At 47.9% G+C, this 27,876-nt stretch overlaps 1 protein-coding gene across 1 annotated transcript in view; it reads right to left on the minus strand.

The window, feature by feature from the left end:
• Window positions 1-26,670, minus strand: part of CCM2L (CCM2 like scaffold protein) — a 57,948-nt gene extending 31,278 nt beyond the window's left edge. The window contains exons 1-4 of the mRNA XM_082271655.1: window positions 26,585-26,670; window positions 23,803-23,970; window positions 15,008-15,091; window positions 8,991-9,174 (exon numbers count right to left, since the gene is read on the minus strand). Of these exons, the coding sequence (XP_082127781.1) occupies window positions 8,991-9,174; window positions 15,008-15,091; window positions 23,803-23,970; window positions 26,585-26,614 (466 nt within the window). The 5' untranslated portion in view covers window positions 26,615-26,670. The remainder of the gene's footprint in view (window positions 1-8,990; window positions 9,175-15,007; window positions 15,092-23,802; window positions 23,971-26,584) is intronic.
• Between the last annotated feature and the right edge of the window lie 1,206 nt (window positions 26,671-27,876).

Raw genomic sequence — 27,876 nt, forward strand, 5'->3', positions numbered from 1 at the left:
GCACACCTGGGCCACCGAGGCCTGAAGCCAGGAGGCCCAAGACGAACTCAGAGATTAGGTAGAGTGCGCCTCAACAGGGAAGGGTGGAACCCGTTCCTGCAAGTATAGGCCAGCATAGTGGCCTGTCAGAACCATTCGGTGAGGTCCCTCAGGAAGGACAAAGAGGGAATCCGACTCGCGAAAGAAAACAGTGGACGACCGGTGAACCCTGATCGCCCAGACAACATCCCAGGAATGCAAAGCAACCCCCTCAGGATGCTCAGGCTTCGCACAGAGCAAAAGCACGACAACGTCCTTAACAAGGTGAAAGTCCGAGACCACCTTAGGGAGGAAGGACGGGTGAGGTCGCAAGAGCACCCTACCCATGTGAACCACCGGCTAGGGAGAGCGGCAGGACAATGCCGCCAATACTGACACCCAGCGAGCCGAAGTGATCGCCACCAAAAAAGGGCAATCTGACCCGACAGCAGAGGCAACGACATCTCCTTGACGTAGTCAAAGGGGACACGCTGCAACGCGGACAGAACCAAGTTCAAGTCCCATGGAGGCAAGGGGGCCAAAAGACGCACACCTCGAACAAGGGTGCGAATGAGGAATGAGACGCCATAGGGCGCCGAAAAAAGAACAGCCAGTGCCGAAACCTGGCCTGGTATCGTGGCCAGCGCCAAACGCTGGTCCACACCAGTCTGAAAGAAAGCCAACACTCTTGACACCGAGCATGAGCGAGGGGAGAACCCCCTGGACACACACCAGGTAAAGTATGCTTTCCAAGCACGGTAACAAATATTACCCGACAAGGCTTTTCCAGCCTTGAGTAGAGTAGGAATGACCTCAGGGGAGAGGCCCCAGTCCACAGGATCCGGCCTCCAACAGCCAGGACGTTACAGTCAGCAACTGTAAAGCAGGAAGGAAGATCGGCCTTCGAGACAGAAGGGCTTCCCGCAGTGGCAGGTGCCACAGAGGCCCGACTGCTATATGAACGATGTCCGTGTGCCAGGACCGGTGAGGCCAGTCCGGAGCCACCGGAAATACCGCGTGCGGTTTTAGGCCAACCTGTGAAGGAACCTTGACCGCAACTGAAGTGAAGGAACGGCATACCGCAGACGAAGCTGATGCCAACGTGCCACCAACGCGTCCGAGGCAGCCGCCCGAGGATCGCGCGTGCTTGCCACGACCCTTTCCACCAGGTTGTCCAGCCGAGACGCGAAACAGATCCACATTAGGGGATCCCCACCTCGCACACAGCATCAGGAAGAATTCCGGGCGTAGGGACCATTCTCCCTGGTCCAGGGTCTGGCGGCTCAGATAATCGACCTGCCAGTTCCCCACACACGGAATGTGAACTGCCGTGAACGCCAGGACGTGAGTCGCGGCCCAAGACAGAACGTCGGTCACTTCCCAGGCCGCTCGGGCACACCCGGAGCCCTCTTGGAGGTTGATGTCAGCCACCGCGGTGACATTGCCCGTCTGTATCCGAACCAGACGGCCCCGAAGTCGTTCCGACCACTGGAGAAGGCAAAGCTGTATCGCTCACCATTCCAGAATGTCGATCGGAAGGGAGGATCCCTCTCCCGACCAAGTTCCCTGGGCAAACAGGACGCCCAGAACACCACCCCAGCCCCGACGGACTGGCAGCCGTGGTGATCACCGAACATAGCAATCTGACGAAAAGACCTACCCCCCGACACAGCCGGGGACTGGAGCCACCACAGAAGATCCCTTCTGGTTTAGCGCTCAAGGAAACCCTCAGAGCCAAGACTGAGGATGCTTCTTCCCACGTGGAGAGACCACCTGGGAAAACTGAGTAAAAAGAATCGCCTCGAAGGTCGAGACCACTAACCCCAGGCACCGCATACAGGTCCTGAGAGAGTAGGAACGGGTGTCCCTGAGGGACCCGACCCCTTCCTGAAGAGTCCGGAGCTCTTCCTCCGGCAGGAATACTCTAGCATGAGCAGAGTCCAGAACCATTCCCCGATAGGGAAAGCTAACAAAGGAGACAGCGTCGACTTCGGAACGTTGATGGACCAACCGAACTCCTGAAGCGCCCGTACCGTGGTGGACAAGGCGTTCAGCAGGTCCTGACTGACCCTCGAGCTTAACAGGAGATCATCCAGATATCCCAAGACCGCAACGCCCTGGGCTCTCAACAGGCCCAGAACAGGTGCCAGCACTTTGGTAAGAACCCGTGGGGCCGAAACGAGACTGAAAGGTAACGCCACGGACTGGCAACGGTCCACCGTAATGGCGAACCGAAGGAACCTCTGGTGACCTACGAAAATGGGGATGCGAAAGCACGCATCCTTCAGGTCGACAGAGGCCAGGAATCCTCCCAGGCTCAGGGCAACCCCACTGAGTGCAGGGACGCCATGCAAAACTCCCGAACACGCATGAAGCGGTTCAGAGCATACAAGTCCAGGATCGGACGTACTTCGCCCTCCCCACTGGGCACAGTGAGCAAATCGGAGTAAAAACCTCTGAAAACCTGTCCCGGTGAAGCACCGGGACCACCACCCCCTGGGCCAGGAGATCCTGCATGCGCCCAGGAGACAGCCGAAGAATTGTATCTCGTTCGAATGAGTTCCTGAACCCACCTGTCCCGAAGCGGAACAGCCAAGGCTGGAGGAAAAAACGCACAAAAACGTCCCCCCACCCCAGAAGCGGGTGAGGGCGTCCCTTCAGGCAGAAGCGGAACAGGGCGCAGAGCCGGCGTAGCCGGACCCGCCCAGGGCTTCTTCTGGCCACCTTGGCCTTTCGAAGGGTCTGCCTTGGACTGCGACTTAAAGGCACGAAAAGGACCCCTGAGAGGGTCCAAATGCGGGGCCCCGCTCGCCATGAAAGGACCGTTCTTCGGATTCTAGGGCAACAGAGTGCTCTAGCCCCCAGTGACTCCATTCACCAGAGTATCCAAAGCCTCGCCAAAAAGGCGAGACCCAGCACAGGGAAAAGCATCCACCGTTTTCCGTGACCATTGGTCAGTCGACCAACACTTCAGCCAGATCAGTCGACGGCAGGCACCGCGACACTAGACAGGCGTGCAGCGAAAAGGGCCTCACGCAAGGCTGCACGGCAAAAGTACATGACCCCCTGATGGAGTAGGTCTACCATAGCCAGCGCAGCTGGCGGTGCAGCAGCGGACACAAGGGTGCGCCAGAGCCCCTCAGTCCAGGCGGTCCCCGCCTGGGCCACCATGACAGAAGCGAAATAGGTTCGAGCATAGAGCCCGCCACTATACAAGCAAGGCGGGTAAGAGACTCCAACTTTCCGTCCTTAGGATCCCGGAAAACTGGGGTATCCTCAGTGGAAACCAGGGTAACCTAGGTCAACACGGCCCCAGCGCGATCCGCGATCCACCTGGGGTGGCACGCACTAGCGCTCCTCCGTGGAGGGCGCAACTGGGTAAAAGCAGTGTAAACGGACCAGGCACCGTAAAGGGCTTCTATTCTTTTTTTTTTTTTTTTTTTAAACACCATCGTTCAATCACAGTGTGATGAAATGCAGTAGGGCAGGGGAAAAAACCTGCGCCGACTAGCGGGGTCTATGTATCCCAAAGGATGATCTCTTATGGGAGGGAGCAGCTCATCAATGAGCGCAAGCTCTTCAGGCGAGTTCGGAGGAGACGTAGCAACCCCTTCAACCTCTGCCTCCCCTGTAGACCCCAAAAGGTCCAGAGATGAGCGAGACCCGGAAAGGGGCAAGCCAGGCACAGCAGCCTCATCACCATCCGAAACAGAGGAGATAGATAACCTTGCCCGCTACTATGCAAAACGTTCAGCCATCCGCACCTCCATCCATGACATCAAAAATGTCACTACAGCGGCCAATTAGGCACAGCGGGGGTTCAGCAGACCCAGGGTCCCCCACCAGGCTGGGGGGAACCAGCTATCCTGATATTTGAACAAAAGGTACTGGCCCTTTAAGCGCCGCGGCGAGCGCAGCCCACCGCAAAGCTCACATATGAATTAGGAAGGATAGCCCAGTAAGGAATGGAGAGATCACCTGCAGAGCTCGCAGAGCGTTGCTACTGATCGCCGCTCCATAGAAAGAGGAAGCGAGGTCACTAAGGCTGAACTATACCTGCAGCAGGCTCAGGGAAAATGGCTGCCCATAGAAACCAATGGGGGCTTCTAGAAAATGGCCGCCGACATGTGCTCTGATCGAGCGGCCCGCCACACACAAAAAAATGGCGGCGATCGGCGCCAAAAGCACCGCACTGCAACCCTGTGCGAGGCCCAGGGTGAAACCAGCATATCACACACAGTGAAAATGGCGGACCGCGCGGACCGACAGGGAGTGCCGCAGCCAGGACGCAGTGGACCGCAGCACGAGACCGCAGAATGGCGTCCAGTGAGGTAGCCACCTCACAGGCAGCATCCCTGCAGCGAACAGGGATGGGTCATTCATGGCGCCAGGGCGAACCATAGCTGAACGCTCGATGGCAGGCTGGGGATCCATCTGGCCCTCAGCCCTGGGATCCAGGGCGGCCAGTCCGAGACCCAGCTCCGCATGAACATCTTCATCCGAAGATCCCTAACTAAGAGCTGACAAAAAAACAGCTAGTAAAGTAAAGAGAAAATACTTGAAATAAAATCAAAAAAGGGTAGAAGGCTGAGACTGAAGCCCCAGCACAGGAAAGCCAGCTACTCCTAAGCTAGGCAAAATCAAACTGAGTTGGGAATGCTGGTGCAGGGAGGTATTGACTAAGGGGACAGCCCCTAGGGGTGTGTCTATGCTAAAAGCTTTTGTTATTAACAAATCTTGTGCCTAGCTACTCCTGCGGAGCAAAGGTCAATACCCATTGGTGAAGACTTGTGAGGGGGCGGCGACTGTCGGAGGACGTAAGAGAAATGTAGCTTACTGACCCCTTCCTTTTCTAAATGAACACAGTGAATACACTCACTAACTGTGTTCATTCATAACTGAAGCCTAGTAATGAATGTGTTTACTATGCTTCAGTTTGTGAATGAACAGGAAGCCACTCAGCACACCCTAATCACCACGTGCAGTGTCGATTTCCCCTCCTGGCCAGGCTTTCCCATATGTTGCGCCTCCCCTTGCAGTGCTGCTGGCTTTCCTCCTCCCTCTCCCCCCCCCCCCCCCCCGGCTGCTGCAGGGGATATTTCAAGATGGAGAGCAGGAAAGGGGATAGTAAATACAGTATGTCTTTTACTGTCCACTTCCTTTTCTGTGTTCATGACTGAAGCATAGTAAACTGTGTTTTCAATGCTTCAGTTTGTGAATGAACAGGAAGCCACTCAGCACACCCTAATCACCACGTGCAGTGCCGATTTCCCCTCCTGGCCAGACTTCCCCACGTGTTGCGTTCCCCCCCCCCCCCCCCCCCCCGCAGTGCTGTTGGCTTTCCTCTTCTCCTCTCCTCCCTGGAGAGCAGGAAAGAGGCTAGTAAATATGTAGTTTACTGGCCCCTTCCTTTTCTAAATGAATACACTCACTCACTGTGTTCATTCATAACTGAAGAATAGTAAACAGAGCACTTCCCATTCATTCACTGCCCCGTGCAGCTGAGGCTGCAGAGAAAGTAATGCGTGTTTTAGCACGCCCTGATGCAGTAGGCTGCACACACCAATGACTGGGACTACCATTGTGCAGAAAGCAACCCCTGCACCATTCCACTGATAAAAAAAACACTTTCCTTCAAGTTGATCTCCGGCCTTCCCTTCATGCCCCATACACACGTGCAGATTATCTGCAGACTTTTGTCTGCAGACTTACCTTTTCTATGTAGTGCAAGGGCCTGCCGGATTGCATACAAATTGAAAGTGTTTAGGTTTGACCTCATATTATATGGTTTTGGTAAGTCTGCAGACAAAAGTCTGCAGATAATCTGCATGTGTGTATGGGGCATTAGTCTTGCACAGTTGTAGCGTCTCCTCTCTGGAACTGATATGGCTTACTCTAAATTTAATTCCACACTGTGAGCTTCTCATATGTACAGCCCCCTGCCGGCCCCTCCCACCAGCCATGATCTGCCTGCAAAGCATAGAGAAGCACAGAGACAGAGGGTCAAAAAAAACTTATGTCATGAAAATAGAAGAGCTTTATTTAAAAAAAATGTGAGGTGGGTACAGGAGAAACCAGGGAATGCAAAGTATAAGCAGATTAAAATGGTTGTAAACCCTTACATATATCCAGTGAAGTGACTGGGCTCAGGTGATACAAAGGGATGAAACAAATTCCCCAACATAAGTTGTACATGTTTATCTGCAGTCCTCTCTTCTCTACAGTCATTCAAAGTTTACAATTTACCAAGCTTCCATGAGCTGTCCGAAAAAAAAGGGGGTGGAGAGCTGAAAGGAGTTGTAATGTCAGGAGGGTTTTTATCTTAATACATTTGATGCATTAATATAAAAAGCCTTCTGTGTGTAGCAGCCTCCCCCCCCCCCCCAGCACCCCCTAATACTTACCTGAGCTCCCCTATCTGTCCAGCGATGTCCATGATTCCCTCGGCCGTCCTGGGACTCTCCCTCCTGATTGGCTGAGATACAGCCGCGGCACCATTGGCTCCCACGGCTGTCAAAGTCAGTGAGCCAATCAGAAGAGAGAGGGGGCACCTACAGCCACACCACCCTAAATGCGCCTGATCTCATCTGATCTCGGAAGCTAAGCAGGGTCGGGCCTGGTTAGTACTTGGATGGGAGAGAGAGGGGGCAGGGCCGAATGGCAGCTCTGTGTCTAAAAGGACACAGGGAGCTGCAGCTCAGCTCGGGTGCCCCCATAGCAAGCCGCTTGCATTTGGGGGCACTGAACAGGAGGGAGGGGCCAGGAGCTCCAGCCAGGGACCCGAGAAGAGGAGGATAAGGACTGCTCTGTGCAAAACCAACTGCACAGAGGAGGGAAGTATAACATGTTTGTTATTTAACAGCTTGCCGAACGCCCACCGCAGATATACTGCGGCAGGGCGGCTCAGCTGCACAAAATCACGTAGCTTTACGTGGTTTTGTGCATGCGGTCTCGGCGGCGCACGCGTGCCGCTGGAGCTGCGCTGCCACTGTGTTTAGACACAGTGGGAGGCGGGCTGCGGGAGGAGCGGCGTTGATTGCCCCCGGAATCCCGCAATCATCATAGAAACTGACAGAAGACCCGCCTGCTTATGTAAACAAAGCAGGCGAGTCTTCTGTCACACAGACAGAGAGAGATCAGGAATTTCAGCTAAGCTACAACCCCGATCTCTCTGTGCCTGTAACAAAACCTTCCAGCCCCCCCCCTGCACAGTGAGTAAGTACCAACAGGAATACATTAACCCCTTTGATCACCCCCAGTGTTAACCCCTTCCCTGCCAGTGTCATTTATACAGTAACAGTGCATATTATTTAGCACTGATTACTGTAGTAATGTCACTGGTCTCCAAAAAGTGTCAAAAATATCAGGGGGTCCGATCTGTCCGCCGCAATGTCGCAGTCCCACTAAAAATCGCTGATCGCCGCCATTACTAATAAAAATTAAAAAAAAACTCCAAAACTCTATCCCGTAGTTTGTAAACGCTGTAACTTTTGTGCAAACCAATTAAAATATGCTTTTTGGGATTTTTTTTTAACAAAAATATGTAGCAGAATACAAATTAGCCTTTTCTTATTGTGAATGTTTTATAGCAGAAAGTAAAAAATATGGTGTTTTTTTCAAAATTGTCGCTCTTTTTTTGTTTATAGCGCAAAATCTAAAAACTGCAGTGGTGATCAAATACCACAAAAGAAATCTCTATTTGTGGGAAAAAAAGGACATCAATTGTATTTGAGTACAACGTCGCACGACCGCGCAATTTTTCGTTAAAGTAACGCAGCGTCGAAAATGGCCTGGTCATTAAGGGGGTAAAACCTTCCGGAGCTGAAGTGGTTAAAAAAAACGAGGCTTTACAATCACAAAGTTACACTCTGCAGAGCTCAGTGAGGAGAGCTCTGAGAGCTGATTGGAGGGTGGGGACATACCCCCATTCTCACAGCACACAGGAACAGAGCTGAGGGGGGCAATTACAGGTTTCTTCCCCTGTCACCTTTTTTTCTTGGTGTCAGAAAAAATTGTCAGAAGTTACTCATGATGATAGTAGAGGAAGGACGCAGCAGACGGAAATGACACTTAGTGCTCTGGAATGAGACAAGTACACACTATACAGGGATATGCTTTGTTCACATTTCATGTCTGAGGTTTACAACCACTTTAAACTTTAGCTTGAAAAGGCATGACTAACTGCTATGTACATTATCTCCCTTTTTTTTTTTGTTATGGGTAAAAAATACCTAAATCTATCAAATTCATCCCAGTGGCTAATGAAGATGGATGCTGCGTCTGTCAATGAACGATAGAGAAAATATACATTTCCATGGTTAGAGACTCTTGCTGATCTTGTGGTTTGGGTAGGTGACTGGTTCTAAAGACAAGTAAATGTCTCCTGCGTTTAAATGTGGCGAGAAATCCAAAAAGGTATTGGCTAAATAGTTGGCATCAAAGGTCTTGCTGCCCTCTCAGGATCATGGGTATCCACACAAACTGAAAACATAAAAAAGAGCCATGAAATGACCAGTATGACCAGACAGGTACATGTGAATGCCACTAGAGGGGCAGGGCCTACCCTTGTGGGAGGTCCTGTCCATCCTGTTAAGTAGAGTATATATAGGTCTAGCTGGTCATTTGCAATCATGGCTCTGAGGAAGAGGGTCCTCCCTTGAAACGCGTTAGCCCTATCTATATGGACAGTTTCAAGTTTGCTTAACACTATTAAGGAATATGGTCCTGAGGTCTCTGTATAGCCAAAGGAATTCTTTGGTTCTATGCTTATACACAGCATACTTTGGTGAGTATAATAATGTATGTTGTGACTTTTAACCATTTCCAATAAACGTTTTATGGTATTGCACTAGGTCGGTGCGCCCTTCTCTTGTTTATGATTTCAGGTGACAGATTCTGTTAAAGATGGATGACCTGAACACAAAATCAGCATTCTATCACACAAAGGAAATGAGACCTCCAGTTTCTGGCACCTGTTTTGAGGACGAGAAGGTGGAGTGCATCGTCTCTGACATAGGAAGCAGCGGCGATCTCATGAGTTGGAATCCGCAGGATGAGTTCCTCATTGTCCCTCCAGGTCAGTAGGAGGCTGCGGGCGGACATGCTAAGAATACTGTCCTGCTCCGGGGTGGAGTGCAGGGGAAGCTCCTTCAACTGCTGTGGGGACAAGAACAGTGACAGTCATTTGGCATGCCTCTCTTATGTAGCTGCCTCCAGAGTCACAAAAATTCAGCCAGAGGGTTAAAGAAAACTGCACATTCCCGTCCAAACAACATAACCTAGAAAGACGTCATCCCTTCTGCTGGAATACATGGTTTCGGATTAGGATTTTATTTTGCCTAGATGCAGGGGAGGACTGGGCCAGGGGGCAGGGGGGCAATTGCCCCCCAGGGCTGTTTTGACGTCCTGTAAAAAGGCTGCACTGCTTCTGCCCCAGACATGCCTAAAGGGTTCCTGGTGAAAGGAAGTAAAAAGTCCCTGCCACTGACCTACTGAGTGCGGGTTGAAGACAAGGACAGAGCGCAGGCCTCCCTCCCCAGCATGGATGGGGTAAACTGTGTCTGAGCAGAGGCCGGTTCCATGCCCCACTGGAGACTCTTCTCCCCTGGCCAGCCCCAACCAAGCTGTCCCAGCTCCCCCCAACTGCCCCTGCTGGCCAGGTTGGGAACCTGGATTCAGCCGGTGAGTAGAGAGTACCTGAAGCAGGGCTTCTGCCTGGAATGGGGGTCAGGAGAAGGACGGGAAGAGGGAGAGTGGGGGCCGAGTCGCTGCACCATGGGCCTCTAGTTCGTACTTGCCCCCTGGGCCGAACGTTGCCAGTCTGCCCCTGCCTAGATGGGATGTGCCCCTTGTGTGCCCTATGATGTCAACATTCCCATCGCATACCTTCCTGGATAAGGGCTTATCAGTAGTGGGTGCTGCAGCGATCACCAGCAGGAAACTGGACTCATCACAGGTACATATCTGCCAGCCCACCACGGGTCGTCAGATGTCCTCCAAAACTTTCTGTCTACATTCACTCGCTACAGCAATCTCTAAATGGCATTGTTCTGAACCATCATTCACCTATGCCTCATTTCCACTAAACAGATCGGTTTGGGTCGGTACAGTACGCTATTTTGAGTGTTTCCATTATGAAAGTGGTCCATACAACCGAACCAAACCGCACCATTCCTGGTCCTTCTTCAGATGTCGGGCCATAGGAAATGGTACGGTACAGGTAGGGCGGAGCTACTGGCATCGCATTATATATTCCACTGATTGGCAGACAGAAAAACATCAATGCTCACATCAACAATGCTTTGGTGTGAACCCCGCCTGGCCCCTGGCGGTCAGACTTTCAGTGGAAACGCTCACCTGAATAGGCTGGACCATTCTAACCCTTCCAAATTGTACCGACCCAGAACCGTTCCGCTCAGTGGAAACAAGGCACTAGTGACAGCGGTGGACCATGCCTGTACAGTGTGGACTGGCACAGTATTATATTATTATAATAAAAGCTGCACATTAACCACTTGACGACCAGTTTTACAGCGGCAGGTCGGTTCTGTTCCGCGAAACTACGTACCTGTACGTCGATTAGTGAGACCACTCGTGTGCCGATTGGCCCCAGCGAGAGCTAATCAGAGGGTCCGGCGGCCGCGATTGCCTCCGGGCACCTGCGATCGCTCCCGTGGAGACAGAACCGTGGTCTGTTTTTTTTTTTTCTTTTACTGTTTATTTTTAGATTTTGACACTTTATCTTTACATGTTTTGTTTCTGATCACTTTTATTCCTATTACAGGGAATGTAAAAATCCCTTTTAATAAGAATAGGGCATGACAGGTCCTCTTTCTGGAGAGATGTGGGGTCTATAAGTCCCCAGATCTCACCTCTAGGCTGGAAAGCCTGAGAGGAAAAAAAAAATGATCTCGGCTTCCCAGCTGAAGAAACGGCAGCGTTTAGATCTGCTGAGGTGGGACGTGACGTCATAACGCCGCTCCCAGCCTCTAAAGGTCATAGAGATTACCGGGGACCTTCTGGTCCTCAGTCAGCTCTAGGGTAAATGGCTACTGCCGACCGATTCATTCTCCGGCTCGCCAATCACACGGTAGAAGCAAGGCAGGAGGGCCTGTAAAAACAATCAAGCGGCTGATTTGCTGCTATGATTGTTTTTAGAAGACAGGGAATCGCTGGCTGAAAAAGATGATATCTGAGTAATGCCTGCAGCTGCACCCATCGTTCAAATATCCACACTTAAAATCTACGACGTCATATAATGTCGTTGGGCAGGAAGTGGTTAACCACTTCCCGCGAATCTACATACCTAGATGCTGGCTTTGAGTAGTGGTTGTAGCGGGATGATCTGCAGCTGCAGGCATCACCCCGGTAACGTTCTTTAGAGCCGGCGGACGGCTTTCGGAAGATAACAGCCAATGCGGCTCGGGAGCTGCTGGGCCTTTATCCCAGCGAGCGGGAGCTGACGCCCCCCACCACCTTTCGCAGCTCTGCCCCAGTCTCCCGTTCACAGCAGGAGACCCGAGCACCCAGTCAGCACGTCCGCTGTCTGGTTGGAGTCCCAAACAAAACCGCATTCGGCTTTGATCAGGTCTCCGATGTAGTAACCTGGAAGCGGCGTCATGACGTCACTTCCAGTTTATTTGGCGGCGAACGGTGCCAAATTTAAAAAAGCTGTCAGTGTTGAAAAATGCAGATTTAGGGAATTTTGAATACTTTGAAGTGCAGTGGAGGGGTTGGGGGTCTTTAATAACCTCCATAAAAGAGTACTTGCCACTGCCTATTACTGTCACAAGGGATGTTTACATTGCTTCTGACAGCAATACAAGTGATCAGATTTTTTTTTTTTTTTTTTAAACAGTGCTAAAAATAAAAAAATTAACTTAAATAAATAGGAATAAAAATAATAATTGTAAAGCGCCCCCCATCGCCGTAAAAGAAAATGCATAGGTAATTTGCGTCTGCAAATGAAAAATGGTGTTCAAACCACACGTTTGAGGTATCGCCGATCGCCAGAGCATTAATTCTTAAAAAAAAAAAAAAAAGACCTCCTCTGTAACTCTAAACTGGTAACCGTTAAAATTTTCTAAAGGGTCGCCTATGGAGATTTTTAGGTACTGTAGTTTGTCGCCATTCCATAAGTGTGACGTAACGTAACATGTTAGGTATTTATTTACTCGTCGTGACATCATCTTTCACAATATATTTAAAAATTAGGCTAACTTTACGGTTTCGTCTTTTTTAAATGCAGTGAAATTTATTTTTTATTTTTTTAATTGCGTTTGAAAGACCTCTGCGTGAATACGGCGTGAAAAAAAATATTGCAACAACCGCCAATTAATTCTCCAGAGTCTTTGCTAAAAAAAAAAATATACAATGTTTGTGGGTTCTAAGTCATTTTCTAGCTAAAAATACTGATTTTTATCTTGTAAACAACATGTGTCAGAAATAGGCCTGCGCCTTAAGTGGGGTAATGTGAAGCTTTCATTATAATACTGTGCCAGTCATTCCAGTACACACTGTACATGCATGGTCCACCGCTGTCACTAGGTGAATGATAGTTCAGAACAACTCCATACAGAGAATGCTGGAGCGAGTGAACGTAGACAGAAAGTAGCTGAAAGAGGTAGGACACTACAATGACATCCAATTGGAGTTTACATCTACTTGAAATTTTATGGCTGCCCCCCCCCCCCCCCCCCAAATCCCCACTGCAAGAGTTAAATGTTTGTTAGCCCTACAGCAGGGGTCTCAAACTGGCGGCCCTCCAGCTGTTGCAAAACTACAAGCCCCATCATGCCTCTGCCTATGAAAGTCATGCGTGTAACTGTCAGCCTTGCAGTGCCTCATGGGAATTGTAGTTCTGCAACAGCTGGAGGGCTGCCACTTTGAGACCCCAACCCTAGAGGGCAGAGGAAGAGGCTCTATTATTTAAAGTGTAACTCCACCTTCGTGGTGAAAAATATATGTATACAATTGCGACACATAGCATATTGTAATTGAACGTTATTAAAAATGTACTTTCCTTTTCAATCTGCAACTCTGTAATTTTCTATAAGATGCAATTTGGTGACCTGGAGGTGTTCTGTGCACAAAATGTGTACAGAGCGCCCCCCAGAAACATTTCCTGCTTCTGTGATTGGCTCACTGATTTTCCCAGAAGTCTGCACTAAGATACAAGTCAGATTTATGGCATCCCCTGCAACAAAAAAAATTAATTTTTGGGGAGATACTTCCAATAGGAAATAACGTCTAAAGGGATGCAGACTCTGCCTATTCCCTCATTAGAGCCCTCCAGGTGCAGCAGCTGATTGATAATTATGAAACCACACCCATCATACCCACTTTCCCACATGGACACAGACAGACACACAAGGGTTTCCTCAGAATAACAAAAGGTAGGAATCTGAAACAAAAGTTTGTTAAAATCCCTGAAATGTACAGAGATCACCCAGAGGGGAATGTTTTTGTGGAGTTACTCTTTAGGTTGGCCAAAATCCCTTCTGCGGGTGGCCCTGTTGACACCAGCCAGCATGACAAGTCGATTTTTCAATTGAAGGTCATCAAAGGAGCTAGGCGGAAATTCCTTGACCAAAGAGCGCCTGCATCCAGTCAGATGCAGGCAATGCTCAGGTATTCAGCCAGGCGCAGGTGGCGGCTGTCAGAATACAATCGCCAGTGCTGGAGGAGCGTCCATCTGTGCTGTTGCATGGGCAGGAGAATTGAGTGATTTGTTTTGTTTAGCTTGCGGGGGGGCGCCTTTACCATATTCCTCACTCAAAGGCGTAACTAGAACCTTCAGGACCCCCATGAAGGGCCCCCCCCCCGACCCCCAGCCGGGGCCTTCCCACCAATCTGGGGCCCTTTAATACTGTCCTGCAGCAAGATCCTTTCACATGTTCTGCAGCTGGTGGCGGAAAGCCAGGGCCCAGTCGCAAGTGCAACCTTTGCAACCCTGATAGTTCCGCCAGTGGTGTCGGCAGTTTTTCTGTTTTCATTTTATTATTTTTTTACAATTTTATTTTTTATAGTTTTTTTAGGATCCCCATTAAGGGGGTTAGGTGAGACATCAGGGGTCTAAACAGACCTCTGATGTTCCACATTAGAGACAGAGAAAGGAGATTGGTGACACAGTCCTTAATCTCTATCTCGGCAGTCTCATCTGCACTGAATGAATGGACAGGAATAGCTCTGGACAGAGCTTCATGTTCGTTCTCAAACTGAAGCATAGTAAACACAAGTTTACTATGCCTCAGTTATAAATGGACAGAGCCAGTGATCGGTAGCGGTCAGTGATCAGTGTCCATTCAGAAAAGGAAGGGGTTGGTAAATGGCATTTTATGGCCCCTTCCCCAGCTCTCCATCCTTGCATATTTCCCGCAGCAGATGGTGGGAGAGGGGAGGTTGAAAACCCGGCAGCGGTAGAGTGGAGGCATACAGAAGAACTGATCCCCTCCATTTTCCTCCTGCAGCTGCTGCATGCCTACGAGAGGGAGAGGAGGAGCGGGCTTTCAGTGTCCAGGTGTACAAGGGGAGCTGCATGGGCCCTGTGGAGCATGGGGCCAGGTCACAATTGCGACCCCTGTAGGTAAACCCCCGTCCTCACTCATGCAGATTCTCCTCTTCTCCCAAACTCTCTGGGCTGTGGGCAGTCTCTCGGCCTTGTCACGTACTGCATGGAATGTGAAGAGGTAGGCATGTGACCACAACAAGCAGAAATGTTGCTACTACACCTTATTACTCTTGCGGGGGGCGCATGGCAAATTTTATCTCTTGTTACTTTAAACAGTGATGGTGAACCTTGGCACCCCAGATGTTTTGGAACTACATTTCCCATGATGCTCAGGCACTCTGCAGTGTAGTTGAGCATCATGGGAAATGTAGTTCCAAAACATCTGGGGTGCCAAGGTTCATCATCACTGCTTTAGGATTTACCTGCCGGCAGCTTTGAATTAGAAGTCACCCTACAAACGTTTTCAATAGAGAGCCTTACCCGAGCTGTATCCAGGAGCTGCAAGATTTCATCACGGCTAGATGGATTTAAAGAGGCGACTACCCACGTCAGGTGACCTAAGAACTGGAGGAGAGGATTTAATGGGGAAGCATTAAAAACTGTGTAAATGCAGAAACCTATTGTAACTCCTTAGGCTTTTCCCTATCAAGTGTCAGTATTGGGACAAGTTTGACAGCACCTAGGGCAAGCATGCTGAACTGTACCCCCTGTCACTGTTAACCACTTGCCGACCGCCGCCAGTACATACAGTATACGGCGGCAGTCAGCCTCTCCTGGGCAAAGTGACTTACCGGTACGTCACTCGCCCGCGAGCCAATAGGGGGCAAGCGCGTGCCCCCGCTCGTTCACAGGGATCCCCGTGCGAGTGACCGGCGGCTCCGATGTCCGCCGGCCACTCGCGATCTCCCACTGGAGAGGGAAAAAGGCAGGCGGCTGATGTAAACACAGCTGTCTGTCATTCTCCCTGAAGTAACTGCAGAGATCATACGATCCTGCTATGTAGGATCGTATGTCTCTGTGGTTACATCAAAAGCCACACCCCTTGACAGTTATAAGCACGCCCCTAGGGACACACTTAACCCCTTGATCACCAATAAAGTTAACCCCTTCCGTGCCAGTGTCATTTTTACAGTAACAGTACATATGTATAGCACTGATTACTGTAGTAATGTCACTGGTATCCCCAAAATTGTCAAAAATGTCAGTCAGGGGTCCGATCTGAAAGCCGCAATGTCGTAGTCCCGCAAAAAAGATTGCAGATCGCCGCCATTACTAGTTAAAAAAAAAAAAAAAAACAATAAAAATGACATAAATCTTTTCCTTAGTTAGTAAACACAATAACTTTTGCGCAAACCAATCAAAATACCCTTATTGCGATTTTTTTTACCAAAAATATGTAGCAGAAAACAAATTGGCCTAAAATGTTAAAAAATTTTGATTCTTACATTTTTTGGGGGGGAATTTCATATAAAAAAAATGTGAAAAATATTGTTATTTTTTCAAAATTGACGCTATTTTTTTGTTTATAGCGCAAAAAATAAAAAACGCACAGGTGATCAAATACCACCAAAAGAAAGCTCTGTTTTTGGGAAAAAAAGGACGTCAATTTAATTTGGGTACAGCGTCGCACGACCTTGCAATTGTCCGTTAAAATAGGCCCTGGTCTTTGAGCAGCCAAATCCTCCGGGGCTTAAGTGGTTAATGCATGCCATAGACATGTGCCCATTTTCTGTCCCTCTTGTTCCACTGTGCCCAGGGCAACTGCCCCCCCTTGCTCACCCTTATAGTAACGGTGCTGGGCAGTGGTATTTTGATGTCAAACTTCAATTTAGTTTTAGTCATGGTCTTTTTGACTAAAATGCTATTTTTGTTTTAGTCATATTTTAGTCATCTGAATTGTTTTAGTTTTAGTCGTAATTTAGTAGACAAAAATATTTTAGTCGTCAAAATTAACACTGGTGCTGGGGCACAGGGACTAAAAAAAATAGGAAAGAGAGAGGGTCATTTAAAGGTATAGAGGAGAAGGGTCAAGGTGAAGAATTTTGTCAACGAAGTTCATGTTTTATTCATTAAAAAAACAGGACAATTTTAATAAAACAGTACACATACACTATATTACCAAAAGTATTGGGACGCCTGCCTTTACACACACATGAAGTTTAATGGCATCCTAGTCTTATTCTGTAGGGTTCAATATTGAGTTGGCCCACCCTTTGCAGCTATAACAGCTTCAACTCTTCTGGGAAGGCTGTCCACAAGGTTTAGGAGTGTCTATGGGAATGTTTGACCATTCTTCCAGAAGCACATTTGTGAGGTCAGGCACTGATGTTGGAGAGAAGGCCTGGCTCACAGTCTCCGCTCTAATTCATCCCAAAGGTGTTCTATCGGGTTGGGGTCAGGACTCTGTGCAGGCCAGTCAAGTTCCTCCACCCCAAACTCGCTCATCCATGTCTTTATGGACCTTGCTTTGTGCACTGGTGAGCAGTCATGTTGGAAAAGGAAGGAGCCATCCCCAAACTGTTCCCACAAAGTTGGGAGCATGAAATGGTATACTGAAGACCCTAAGGGTTCACTTCACTGGAACTAAAGGGCAAGGCATAATCCCTGAAAAACAACCCCACATGATAATACCCCCTCCACCAAACGATTTGGACCAGTGCACAAAGCAAGGTCCATTAAAGTTCATGTGCGTGTAAGCTTTTCCAGCTCTTTGTGCTCTTCTAGATCGCTGAGATTTAAAGAATCTCTACTGCACACTTGGATTCTGTCACATAAGCACAAGATTTCTCATCTCTACCAACCACTCAATGCGGACAGTCTCCAATCGGTTGCCCTACAAATAGCCGCTCCGTGGAACAAAGTACTCAACTCTCCTCATGCCCAACGCTACGCTCTACAAGGGGATCACTATACATGTCTATATAAATGAATTTTGGAGGGAGCAGCAATTTAAGATCCTGCACAGAGCCTATTTCCCTCACCTTCACTCCTCACAGGATCTCCACCACCACTACTGCACATTATGCCACTCCCTGCACCCCACTTTGCTTCACAAATTTTGGGAATGCCCCCCTATTTCAGCCTTCTGGGATAGACTTCTTTTTGCCTCCCGCCTTGTGAACTCGCCTTTACCCAAGGATGTGTATGCACTACTATTCGGCTACTTGGACACACAACTTGCTTCTGTATCCTCCAACCTCAGATCTTCTCTGCAGCGCTATAAACCTTGGATATCCACTTGCTATATGTTGGCCCGCAGAGCCATACTTAAAGCGGTTGTAAACTCAATAAAAAAAAAAAAAAACTGCAAGACAAAGGCATAATGAGCTAGTATGCAACGCATACTAGCCCATTATGTGTAACTTACCTGAAAACGAAGCCCCGACACGGACCCCCGGACATCGCTGCGGGCGCTGCCATGGTCCCTCGTCGTCTCTCCCGGGTTCGGCGGCTCCGGCACGCTGATTGGCCGGAAGAGACGGCTCCGGCACGATGATTGGCCGGAGCCGCGATGACGTCACTGATTTTTCCGGCAAGCTCCCGGCAACTTAATTGAAGGTCCCCCGGACCTTCAGAGTGCATGCGCCGCTCGCATGAGCGGCTGCATGCACTGTAAATATCTCCTAAACCGTGCCGGTTTAGGAGATATTATTTGTACCTACAGGTAAGCCTTATTATAGGCTTACCTGTAGGTAAAAGTGTCAAAAAGCGGGATACTACCGCTTTAAACACTGGATGGACACTTCCCCTCCGACAATCACTGAACTGAGAACAGATCTTATTGCACTTTGGAAAATAGAACATATGCATCTCACCCTGCGGCCTCAATCGAGCCCATCCAACTTTTGGAAGAAGTGGGAAGTCTTCACCCCTGATCCTTGCCCTACCCCGCCACAGGGGATCTGAGACGATATCTGGTCCTTTCCTTGCTCAATGATAGCCCTGATACATTCCTTATAATATGCTGTGATATTTGACAGGATAATTGTTACTACTTTTTTGACGCACTACTACCATACCTATGACTCCGTTTGCCACACCTTTTTACTCCTTAGACATAGATATGCTTGCATCGTCATATATTTTCTCCCCCCCCCCTCCCCATCCCTCCCCTCCTCTTTCCTCACTTCCCACCCCCCCCCCCTCCCCCCATTCTTCCTCTCCTTAGTCTGCAGGTCCCTTCGGGGACGGGTTATATGCACTAACTAGTTTCTTTAAGAAAATATACTTGGGACTTGTTGGTCAGTTGATGTATATTTGCAAGTGCCCTATCCATCTTCTTTGGACCAGTTTATATTGTGTTTGCACTACCTGTTTTGTTGTACACTTTGACAAGTTTCAATAAAAGTCTTGTTAAAAAAAAAAAGTTCATGTGCGTGTAAAGGCAGGTGTCCCAATACTTTTGATATTACAGTGTATCATTACAACATGTTACAGTCACACTTTGGTTATAGCTTTTACAGGTATTTTATAAATCTGGATCTGCTTGTATTTGGAAAGCAGAACGATGTGGTAGGATGATGGTAATAAGCCCCCCGGGACAACAAAGGAAACATTGTACATCCAATCACAAAGATGGTGGAGGGGGGTAGAAATTCTGTGTAATAAAGGAGGTCACCTGTTGAGTTATGACCTGCATTCAGTGGGCTCTCTCACTCCTACAGCTATTGATAGATAGTACAGCATGTTCTACTGTAAAATGAGATCTGAGATTGTGAGAACTGCAAGTTCAAATTTTTTTTAGAACGAAGCCAACTCAACCATATTTTAGAATACAGTCGGTGTAAAAGAAAGAATCACCCCCTTTAAAATAATCACAGTTTTCTGCATGAAATGAAGACAGACACAGTTTTTGTTTTATCTAGCTGTATTTACCTATGTACAACTTATAACATCCAAATGAAAGATATAACACCAACATGTCAGAAAAAAAAACAGTATCAATGAGTTGGAAAAGGGATCACCCCCCCCCCCCCCTAAAAACAACTTGTAAACTCATTCAGGTGTAGCTAATCACCTTCTCAGTGACACACAAAGCCATTTGACTTTCAACTGTGATCAGATCTGGTCATTTTGATTAGTTCTGCATGAAAAGAGCTTTCCTGGAGCATCTCAGTCCCTGGTAGTGCAACTGAAGCAAGCAATCAACTATGGGTGGTAAGGCACTGTCAAAAGATCTCCGAGATAAGGTTGTGGACAGGCAATGGATACAAAAAATTTCAAATACTTTATCAATGTCTAGAAGCTGAGTGCAGCTTATTTTTAAGAAGTGGAAGGTATTTGGTGCAACACGGACTCTCCCTGGATCAGGACATCGCTCCAAATTGGATGAAAGAGCCAGGAGGAAACTGGCCAGAGAGGCTACCAAGAGGCCTACAGCAACTCTCAAGCAGTTGCAGGAAAGTATGACAAAGAGTGGTCATTGTGTGCATGGGAAAACAATATCACAAATTTCCACAAATGTGGCTTCTATGGGAGGGTTGCAAGAAAAAAGCCACCCGCCAAGAAAGACCACATGCAGTCACCACTACTGAGCTTTGCCAAAACGCATCTTGAAAATTCTGAGGCCACGTGGAAAAAAGTATTCTGGTCAGATAACAGCATGGAGGTAGTAATATCCTGGTATGGGGGGTGGTAATATCCTGTTATGGGGGGGGGGGGGGTGGCAATATCCTGGTATGGGGGTGTTCCTATGCAGCAGGAACTGGAGCACTTGTCAGGATAGAAGGAAAAATAGATGGGGCAAAATTACTGCCAAATTCTTGAGGAAAATCTGCTGCCCTCTGCCAGAAAGTTGTCAGCGGTTTACCTTCCAACATGACAATGACCCAAAGCACACAGCAACAATGAGCACACAGTGGTTGAAGGAGAAAAAGGTAAATGCCCTTGCATTGGCCTAGTCAGAGCCCAGACTTAAACCCCATTGAAAATCGGTGGAATGACTTGAAGACTGCAGTCCACAAACGGTCACCATCAAATGTAACTGAACTTCAGCAGTTCTGCAAACAAAAATGGGCAAATATTGCAAAGTCTAGATGTGCAAAGTTAGCAGAGACATATCCCAACAGACTAAATGCTGTGATAAAAGCAAAAGGTGGTCCAACAAAATACTGACATGAGGGTGGTGATCCTTTTCCAACTCAGTGATTCCGATTTTTTTTTTCACTTTTTCCTGACATGTTGGTGTTATACCTTTCACTTGGATGTTATAAGTTGCACAAGTAAATACAGCTGGATAAAACAAAAACTGTGTCTGTCTTCCTCCCAGGCTGCAAAGAAACACAATGTGATTATTTTAAAGGAGGGGTGATTCTTTTCTTTACCCGCTGTCATAGTCTAACCTTTTTAAGTATAGTAATCTCTTTTCTATCAAATGTAAATGACCAACTCGCAATATCTAAATCTGGTATGGATGGTGGTCTGGAGGTTTTCCAAAACTTGGGGATCAGGCTGTTTGGGATGGCACATTGTAGTACTTTGTAAAAAATAACACCGCTTAACACTAAGGAAAAAATTTCCTTCTCAACTGCTTGTTCTGTCTAGGGGTGAGCAGAAAGATTATACTCACCTGATCCTTTGATCCCTCAGAAAACTGCACTCCCCCATTGTCCAGCAATGGACCTTTCCTGGTCTATGAAGCCTACTCTGGGCGTGATGACGTCAGCAACAGTCCACTATTCACAGTCCAGGAGTGCGGGGGTGCCGGACTGGATTTGGGCTGGGAGCATCGGATGATTAGGTAAGTATTAATCTGCTCACCCCTCCCCTAGAGAAAAATTAGCATTTAAAACGTGCATTGCGGGCACAGCCCCATTTGCATTGGACAAACATTTCTTTTTCAGTTGAGTTCAGCTTTAATAAATTGAGGTGTTACCCAGGAGCCTGCAGTCACTATATCTGGTCTCCCCAGGAACCAGCATTCACTATATCTGGTCTCCCCAGGAGCCTGCAGTCACTATATCTGGTCTCCCCAGGAACCAGCATTCACTATATCTGGTCTCCCCAGGAGCCTGCAGTCACTATATCTGGTCTCCCCAGGAACCAGCATTCACTATATCTGGTCTCCCCAGGAGCCTGCAGTCACTATATCTGGTCTCCCCTGGAACCAGCATTCACTATATCTGGTCTCCCCAGGAGCCTGCATTCACTATATCTGGTCTCCCCAGGAGCCTGCAGTCACTATATCTGGTCTCCCCAGGAACCAGCATTCACTATATCTGGTCTCCCCAGGAGCCTGCAGTCACTATATTTGGTCTCCCCTGGAACCAGCATTCACTATATCTTGTTTTCCCAGGAGCCTGCAGTCACTATATCTGGTCTCCCCAGGAGCCTGCATTCACTATATCTGGTCTCCTCAGGAGCCTGCAGTCACTATATCTGGTCTCCCCAGGACTCTGCAGTCACTATATCTGGTCTCCCCAGGAGCCTGCAGTCGCTATACCTGGTCTCCCCAGGAGCCTGCAGTCACTATATCTGGTCTCCCCAGGAACCAGCATTCACTATATCTGGTCTCCCCAGGAGCCTGCAGTCACTATATCTGGTCTCCCCAGGAACCAGCATTCACTATATCTGGTCTCCCCAGGAGCCTGCAGTCACTATATCTGGTCTCCCCTGGAACCAGCATTCACTATATCTGGTCTCCCCAGGAGCCTGCTTTCACTATATCTGGTCTCCCCAGGAGCCTGCAGTCACTATATCTGGTCTCCCCAGGAGCCTGCAGTCACTATATCTGGTCTCCCCAGGAGCCTGCAGTCACTATATCTGGTCTCCCCAGGAGCCTGCATTCACTATATCTGGTCTCCCCAGGAACCAGCATTCACTATATCTGGTCTCCCCAGGAGCCTGCAGTCACTATATTTGGTCTCCCCTGGAACCAGCATTCACTATATCTTGTTTTCCCAGGAGCCTGCAGTCACTATATCTGGTCTCCCCAGGAGCCTGCATTCACTATATCTGGTCTCCTCAGGAGCCTGCAGTCACTATATCTGGTCTCCCCAGGACTCTGCAGTCACTATATCTGGTCTCCCCAGGAGCCTGCAGTCGCTATACCTGGTCTCCCCAGGAGCCTGCAGTCACTATATCTGGTCTCCCCAGGAACCAGCATTCACTATATCTGGTCTCCCCAGGAGCCTGCAGTCACTATATCTGGTCTCCCCAGGAACCAGCATTCACTATATCTGGTCTCCCCAGGAGCCTGCAGTCACTATATCTGGTCTCCCCTGGAACCAGCATTCACTATATCTGGTCTCCCCAGGAGCCTGCTTTCACTATATCTGGTCTCCCCAGGAGCCTGCAGTCACTATATCTGGTCTCCCCAGGAGCCTGCAGTCACTATATCTGGTCTCCCCAGGAGCCTGCAGTCACTATATCTGGTCTCCCCAGGAGCCTGCAGTCACTATATCTGGTCTCCCCAGGAGCCTGCATTCACTATATCTGGTCTCCCCAGGAGCCTGCAGTCACTATATCAGGTCTCCCCAGAAACCAGCATTCACTATATCTGGTCTCCCCAGGAGCCTGCAGTCACTATATTTGGTCTCCCCTGGAACCAGCATTCACTATATCTTGTTTTCCCAGGAGCCTGCAGTCACTATATCTGGTCTCCCCAGGAGCCTGCATTCACTATATCTGGTCTCCTAAGGAGCCTGCAGTCACTATATCTGGTCTCCCCAGGACTCTGCAGTCACTATATCTGGTCTCCCCAGGAGCCTGCAGTCGCTATACCTGGTCTCCCCAGGAGCCTGCAGTCACTATATCTGGTCTCCCCAGGAGCCTGCAGTCACTATATCTGGTCTCCCCAGGAGCCTGCAGTCACTATATCTGGTCTCCCCAGGAGCCTGCAGTCACTATATCTGGTCACCCCAGGAGCCTGCAGTCACTATATCTGGTCTCCCCAGGACTCTGCAGTCACTATATCTGGTCTCCCCAGGACTCTGCAGTCACTATATCTGGTCTCCCCAGGACTCTGCAGTCACTATATCTGGTCTCCCTAGGACTCTGCAGTCACTATATCTGGTCTCCCCAGGACTCTGCATTCACTATATCTGGTCTCCCCAGGAGAGGGGGGGGGGGCTAGAGCAAACTTTCTCCGGTTTTTGCTGCTGTCTTTGCCAGTAGGTGAAATATCCCCATGTGCTGTGGTGTCATAAAGATATGAAGTAAGGTGAAATCTCTACAGACAACAGATGAAACCCGACAAGAGGTTCTAAGTTCTAACACTTCAATGCACCATCCAAAGCTACATAAAGGTGTGTGAATTTTCACTTTAAGCTCCTCACCTTCACTTCTTTCTCCACATAGTCATGCAGCAGGATCTGAGGGTCCAGTAGGTAGTCTGGGGGCATCACTGGCACAGAATGGAGTGGGCGTCGGTAAGTGCTGTTCTTTGCGGCAGAGCGCCGGGCAGATTTAAGCGACACCAGCCGTTTGAGGGGGGAGACCAGAGCCTGCCAGTGATAGGTTATAGTACATGGAAAAACAACTTGGATCATAGAAACAGTAAATGGCAGCACATCAAGTCACATTTCAATCCTATTTTCTACAATCAACAATGGGGCACTAGTTCTCCCACTGCCACCAATGGAGGGACACTATTCCTCCAACTGACACCAATGATGGGACACTATTCCCCCCACTGACAACAATGGTGGGACACTATTCCTCCCACTGACACCAATGATGGGGCACTAGTCCTCCCACTGAAATCAATGATGGGACACTATTCCTCCCACTGACACCAATGGTGGGACACTATTCCTCCCACTGACACCAATGGTGGGACACTATTCCTCCCCCTGACACCAATGGTGTGACACTTTTCCCCCCACTGACTCCAATGCTGGCACACTATTCCTCCCACTGACACCAATAACGGGACACTATTCCTCCCACTGATACCAGTGATGGGGCACTATTCCTCCCACCGACACCAATGATGGGACACTATTCCTCCCACTGACACCAGTGATGGGACACTATTCCTCTTTCTGACACCATTGATAGGGCACTAATTCTCCCACTGACACTAACAATGGGACATTATTCCCCCGACTGACACCAATGATGGAACACTATTCCTCCCACTGACACCAATGATGGAACACTATCCCTCCCACTGACACCAATGATGTGGCACTATTCCTCTTTCTGACACCAATGATGGGGCACTATTCCTCCCACTGAGACCAATGATGGGGTACTATTCCTCCCACTGACACCAGTGATGGGGCACTATTCCTCCCACTGACACCAATCTTGGGGCACTATTTCTCCCACAGACACCAAACTTGGGGCACTATTCCTCACACTCACACCAATGATGGGGCATTGTTTACTCCCACTTATGCCAGGGCACTTTCTTCTCCCACTGCACAGTGTGGAACCCCTAAAGGTTGGAATGATAGTAAAGTGGCCCTTTGTTTAGAAAGATCGGAGTTCCCTGGTATAGACCAACATCTGTCTTTTGACAGCTCGGTCTCTGTGCTAGAGGTGTTGGCGTTTAAGCCCACCTTCTTTGCCACTCCGCATATGCATTAAGTGGGCACAAGAGGTTAAACACTATGAGAGGCTGAGAGCTGCTGTGGCTGGACAATGCATCAAGTGGTACTAATGTATAAGGCTGTATGCACCCAGAGACAAATGCCTGGAACACAGACTGCTTGCACTCTGGGCATTCATCCCTGGGCGCATACTGCCCTAAACATAAGTACCTCTTGGTGCACTATCCAGCTCTGTCCAGCTGCAGCAGCTTTCAGCCTATCAGAGGCTGTTGGCAGCAGGGTTGGATGGTGCGCCTGTGCCTTCCACCTGCACCTGATCATCTCCATCTCATGCACCAGGGCTAAACACCAAGTGTTCCTGAGGCCTATGTAACAGTTGCAGACAAGAAAGGAAAAGCATGGAAGCATGGTGACATGGTTCACACACCACAGAGACTAAAGTGGGGTACACACTATAAGAAAATAACGGCGAATGATCGTTTCACAGCAAATCGGAACAAATAAACAAAAATGCATACGAAAATTCTCATATGACAAAGGCTTTTTTTTTTTTGTTGTTTGTTTCTGATCATACGCAGTCTTTCTTTTCTGATTTTTTTTTGTACAAAAATCGTATGAAAACGGTACACATTAAACTTAAATCGTTCATTTTTTCCCGTACGAGAAAAATGTTGGAATTTGTGTCTTAAGAATTTTCATACGAAAATTCGGAATCAGAGGTCGAAAGTTGTGTACACACTATACGCAAATTGTACGAAAATTCTTTGAACAAAAATGTTCGCCCGATTTTCTTATAGTGTGCACGAGCCTTAATAATGGTGTTTAAAAAAATCTGGGAAGTTATTTATTAAAATGAAATACACACAACAGAAGACGAAATCCCAACTGAAAATAAAAATTTGCTTTTATGGGTAAAAGGAGACACTCTTGGGAACTGATTTAACAATGTACGAAATTAAAAAAATATCATTATTGGTAAAAAAAAAAAAAAATTGTAGAATATTTATATATATAAAAAAAAAAAAGTGGAAAAGTATAGTTCTAAATATTCGGGAATTGGAAAAAAATATTAAAATCTAAAATTTTAAAAAAAGTTGGGGAATTGTAAAGATTATACTCCTCTCAGTCAATATTCTGTTGTATTTGAGATTTTTTATTTTTTTTGCAATACAGCAAATAATGTAATTATAGAGAGAGAGAGAGAGATAGCGAGAGAGAGAGAGAGAGAGAGAGAGAGAGATAGAGAGATAGAGAGAGAGAGAGAGAGAGAGAGAGAGAGAGAGAGAGAGAGAGAGAGAGAGATAGATAGAGAGAGAGAGAGAGAGAGAGAGAGAGAGAGAGAGAGAGAGAGAGAGAGAGAGAGAGAGAGAGAGAGAGACAGACAGATAGTTTTCACAGGTAAATGAGAGCATTATTTGTTACAATGTTTCTTTCAAACAAAATATTTTCTTTGGGATTGTTTGCTGTGAAAATTGTCACTTTGGTTATTCTTGATACCTATATCCCATATATCTCATCAAATTGAAGTTTGTTTTTTATTTAATAAAAGACCTTTTCATACCTTCTTTCCTTTCTTTGCCTGTTGTTCCATGCTGCCCCCCGGCCTCTACAAGGGTCGGCTCCCTCCAGATCTTTGTCCACCCTTCTTTCGGACTCTAGTTGCGGCTCTGGCTTCAGTCCTTGCTCCGTCCCAATCTCCTTTCTCTGAATGGCTTGGCCTCCTCTTCCTTTTCATACTTTATATCCTTTGTTATTTTCCGAGAGAGGAAACTCCACCAGGTCAGGACTCAGTTCCTGCCTCTGTCCGGAGTGATAAGAACAGATTGCAGTCACTGAGCAGAGGGGAGATCAGGAATGACTTAGCAGGTTATGAGAGACCAAGCATAAGCCTGGTGGGGGTTTGCAAGGTATGTAGTTGGGGTATAGCAGTATGAGAGCTTGGCAACCTACAGCCCTCTAGCTAGTTATCAGAATGTAATTTCAACATTTTCTATGTAAAAGAAGCTTCATTAAACATCATTAACATCTTTGGAAGATCCTCAGGAAATAGCCATGGCATCCTTACTTTATATTTATTACAAGTTAAGCCATTCCCAGCATACTAACCGACCCACCATGGGGCATTGAGAAACCCCATCTTATATAATCCATGATTAAGCCCCTCCATGAAAAAGCCCAGAGGGTGGGGCGAAACATGTTGGAGTTGTGGTCTGGCTTCTTTTACCTGCTAACCACTCTGGCCAGGTAAGCTGTATAGCAGCCGGGCTATTTCTGCCCATCTTCTCTAATGTTACCATAACACCAGTCTTCATGTGCCTCAGCTACTACTGTCTTTTTAGCTATTGATGGAGTGTGAAAGTTTTAGAACCCACATCAGGTTTGTGTGGCTGCCTGTGCTGCTGGAAATATGCTTTTAGTTCTATTCACTATTTTTATCAAAACACGGGGGCGAGAAAAGGTAACATTTTAGAGTTGTCACCACAACAGGAAGTGAGGGGTAATGTCCCAACTGGGCACCAGTGTGTGTTACAGCTGTCCAAAGAGGAATTTCCTCAAATTTTAGAAATGTTTCCTCTTACTTCCTGTTGTGTCTTCCTCATATAAGGGATATTTTGGTTCTCTTTTAACCACTTTAGCCCCGGAGGATTTGGCTGCTCAATGACCAGGCCCTATTTTGCGATTCGGCACTGCGTGAATTTAACAGACAATTGCACGGTCGTGCGGCGCTGTACCCAAATTAAATTGACGTCCTTTTTTTCCCACAAACAGAGCTTTCTTTTGGTGGTATTTGATCACCTGTGCGATTTTTATTTGTTGCTCTATAAACAAAAAAAGAACGACAATTTTGAAAAA

This window comes from Pelophylax lessonae (assembly GCF_965119305.1).
Source record: "Pelophylax lessonae genome assembly, chromosome: 11".
Taxonomy (NCBI): domain Eukaryota; kingdom Metazoa; phylum Chordata; class Amphibia; order Anura; family Ranidae; genus Pelophylax; species Pelophylax lessonae.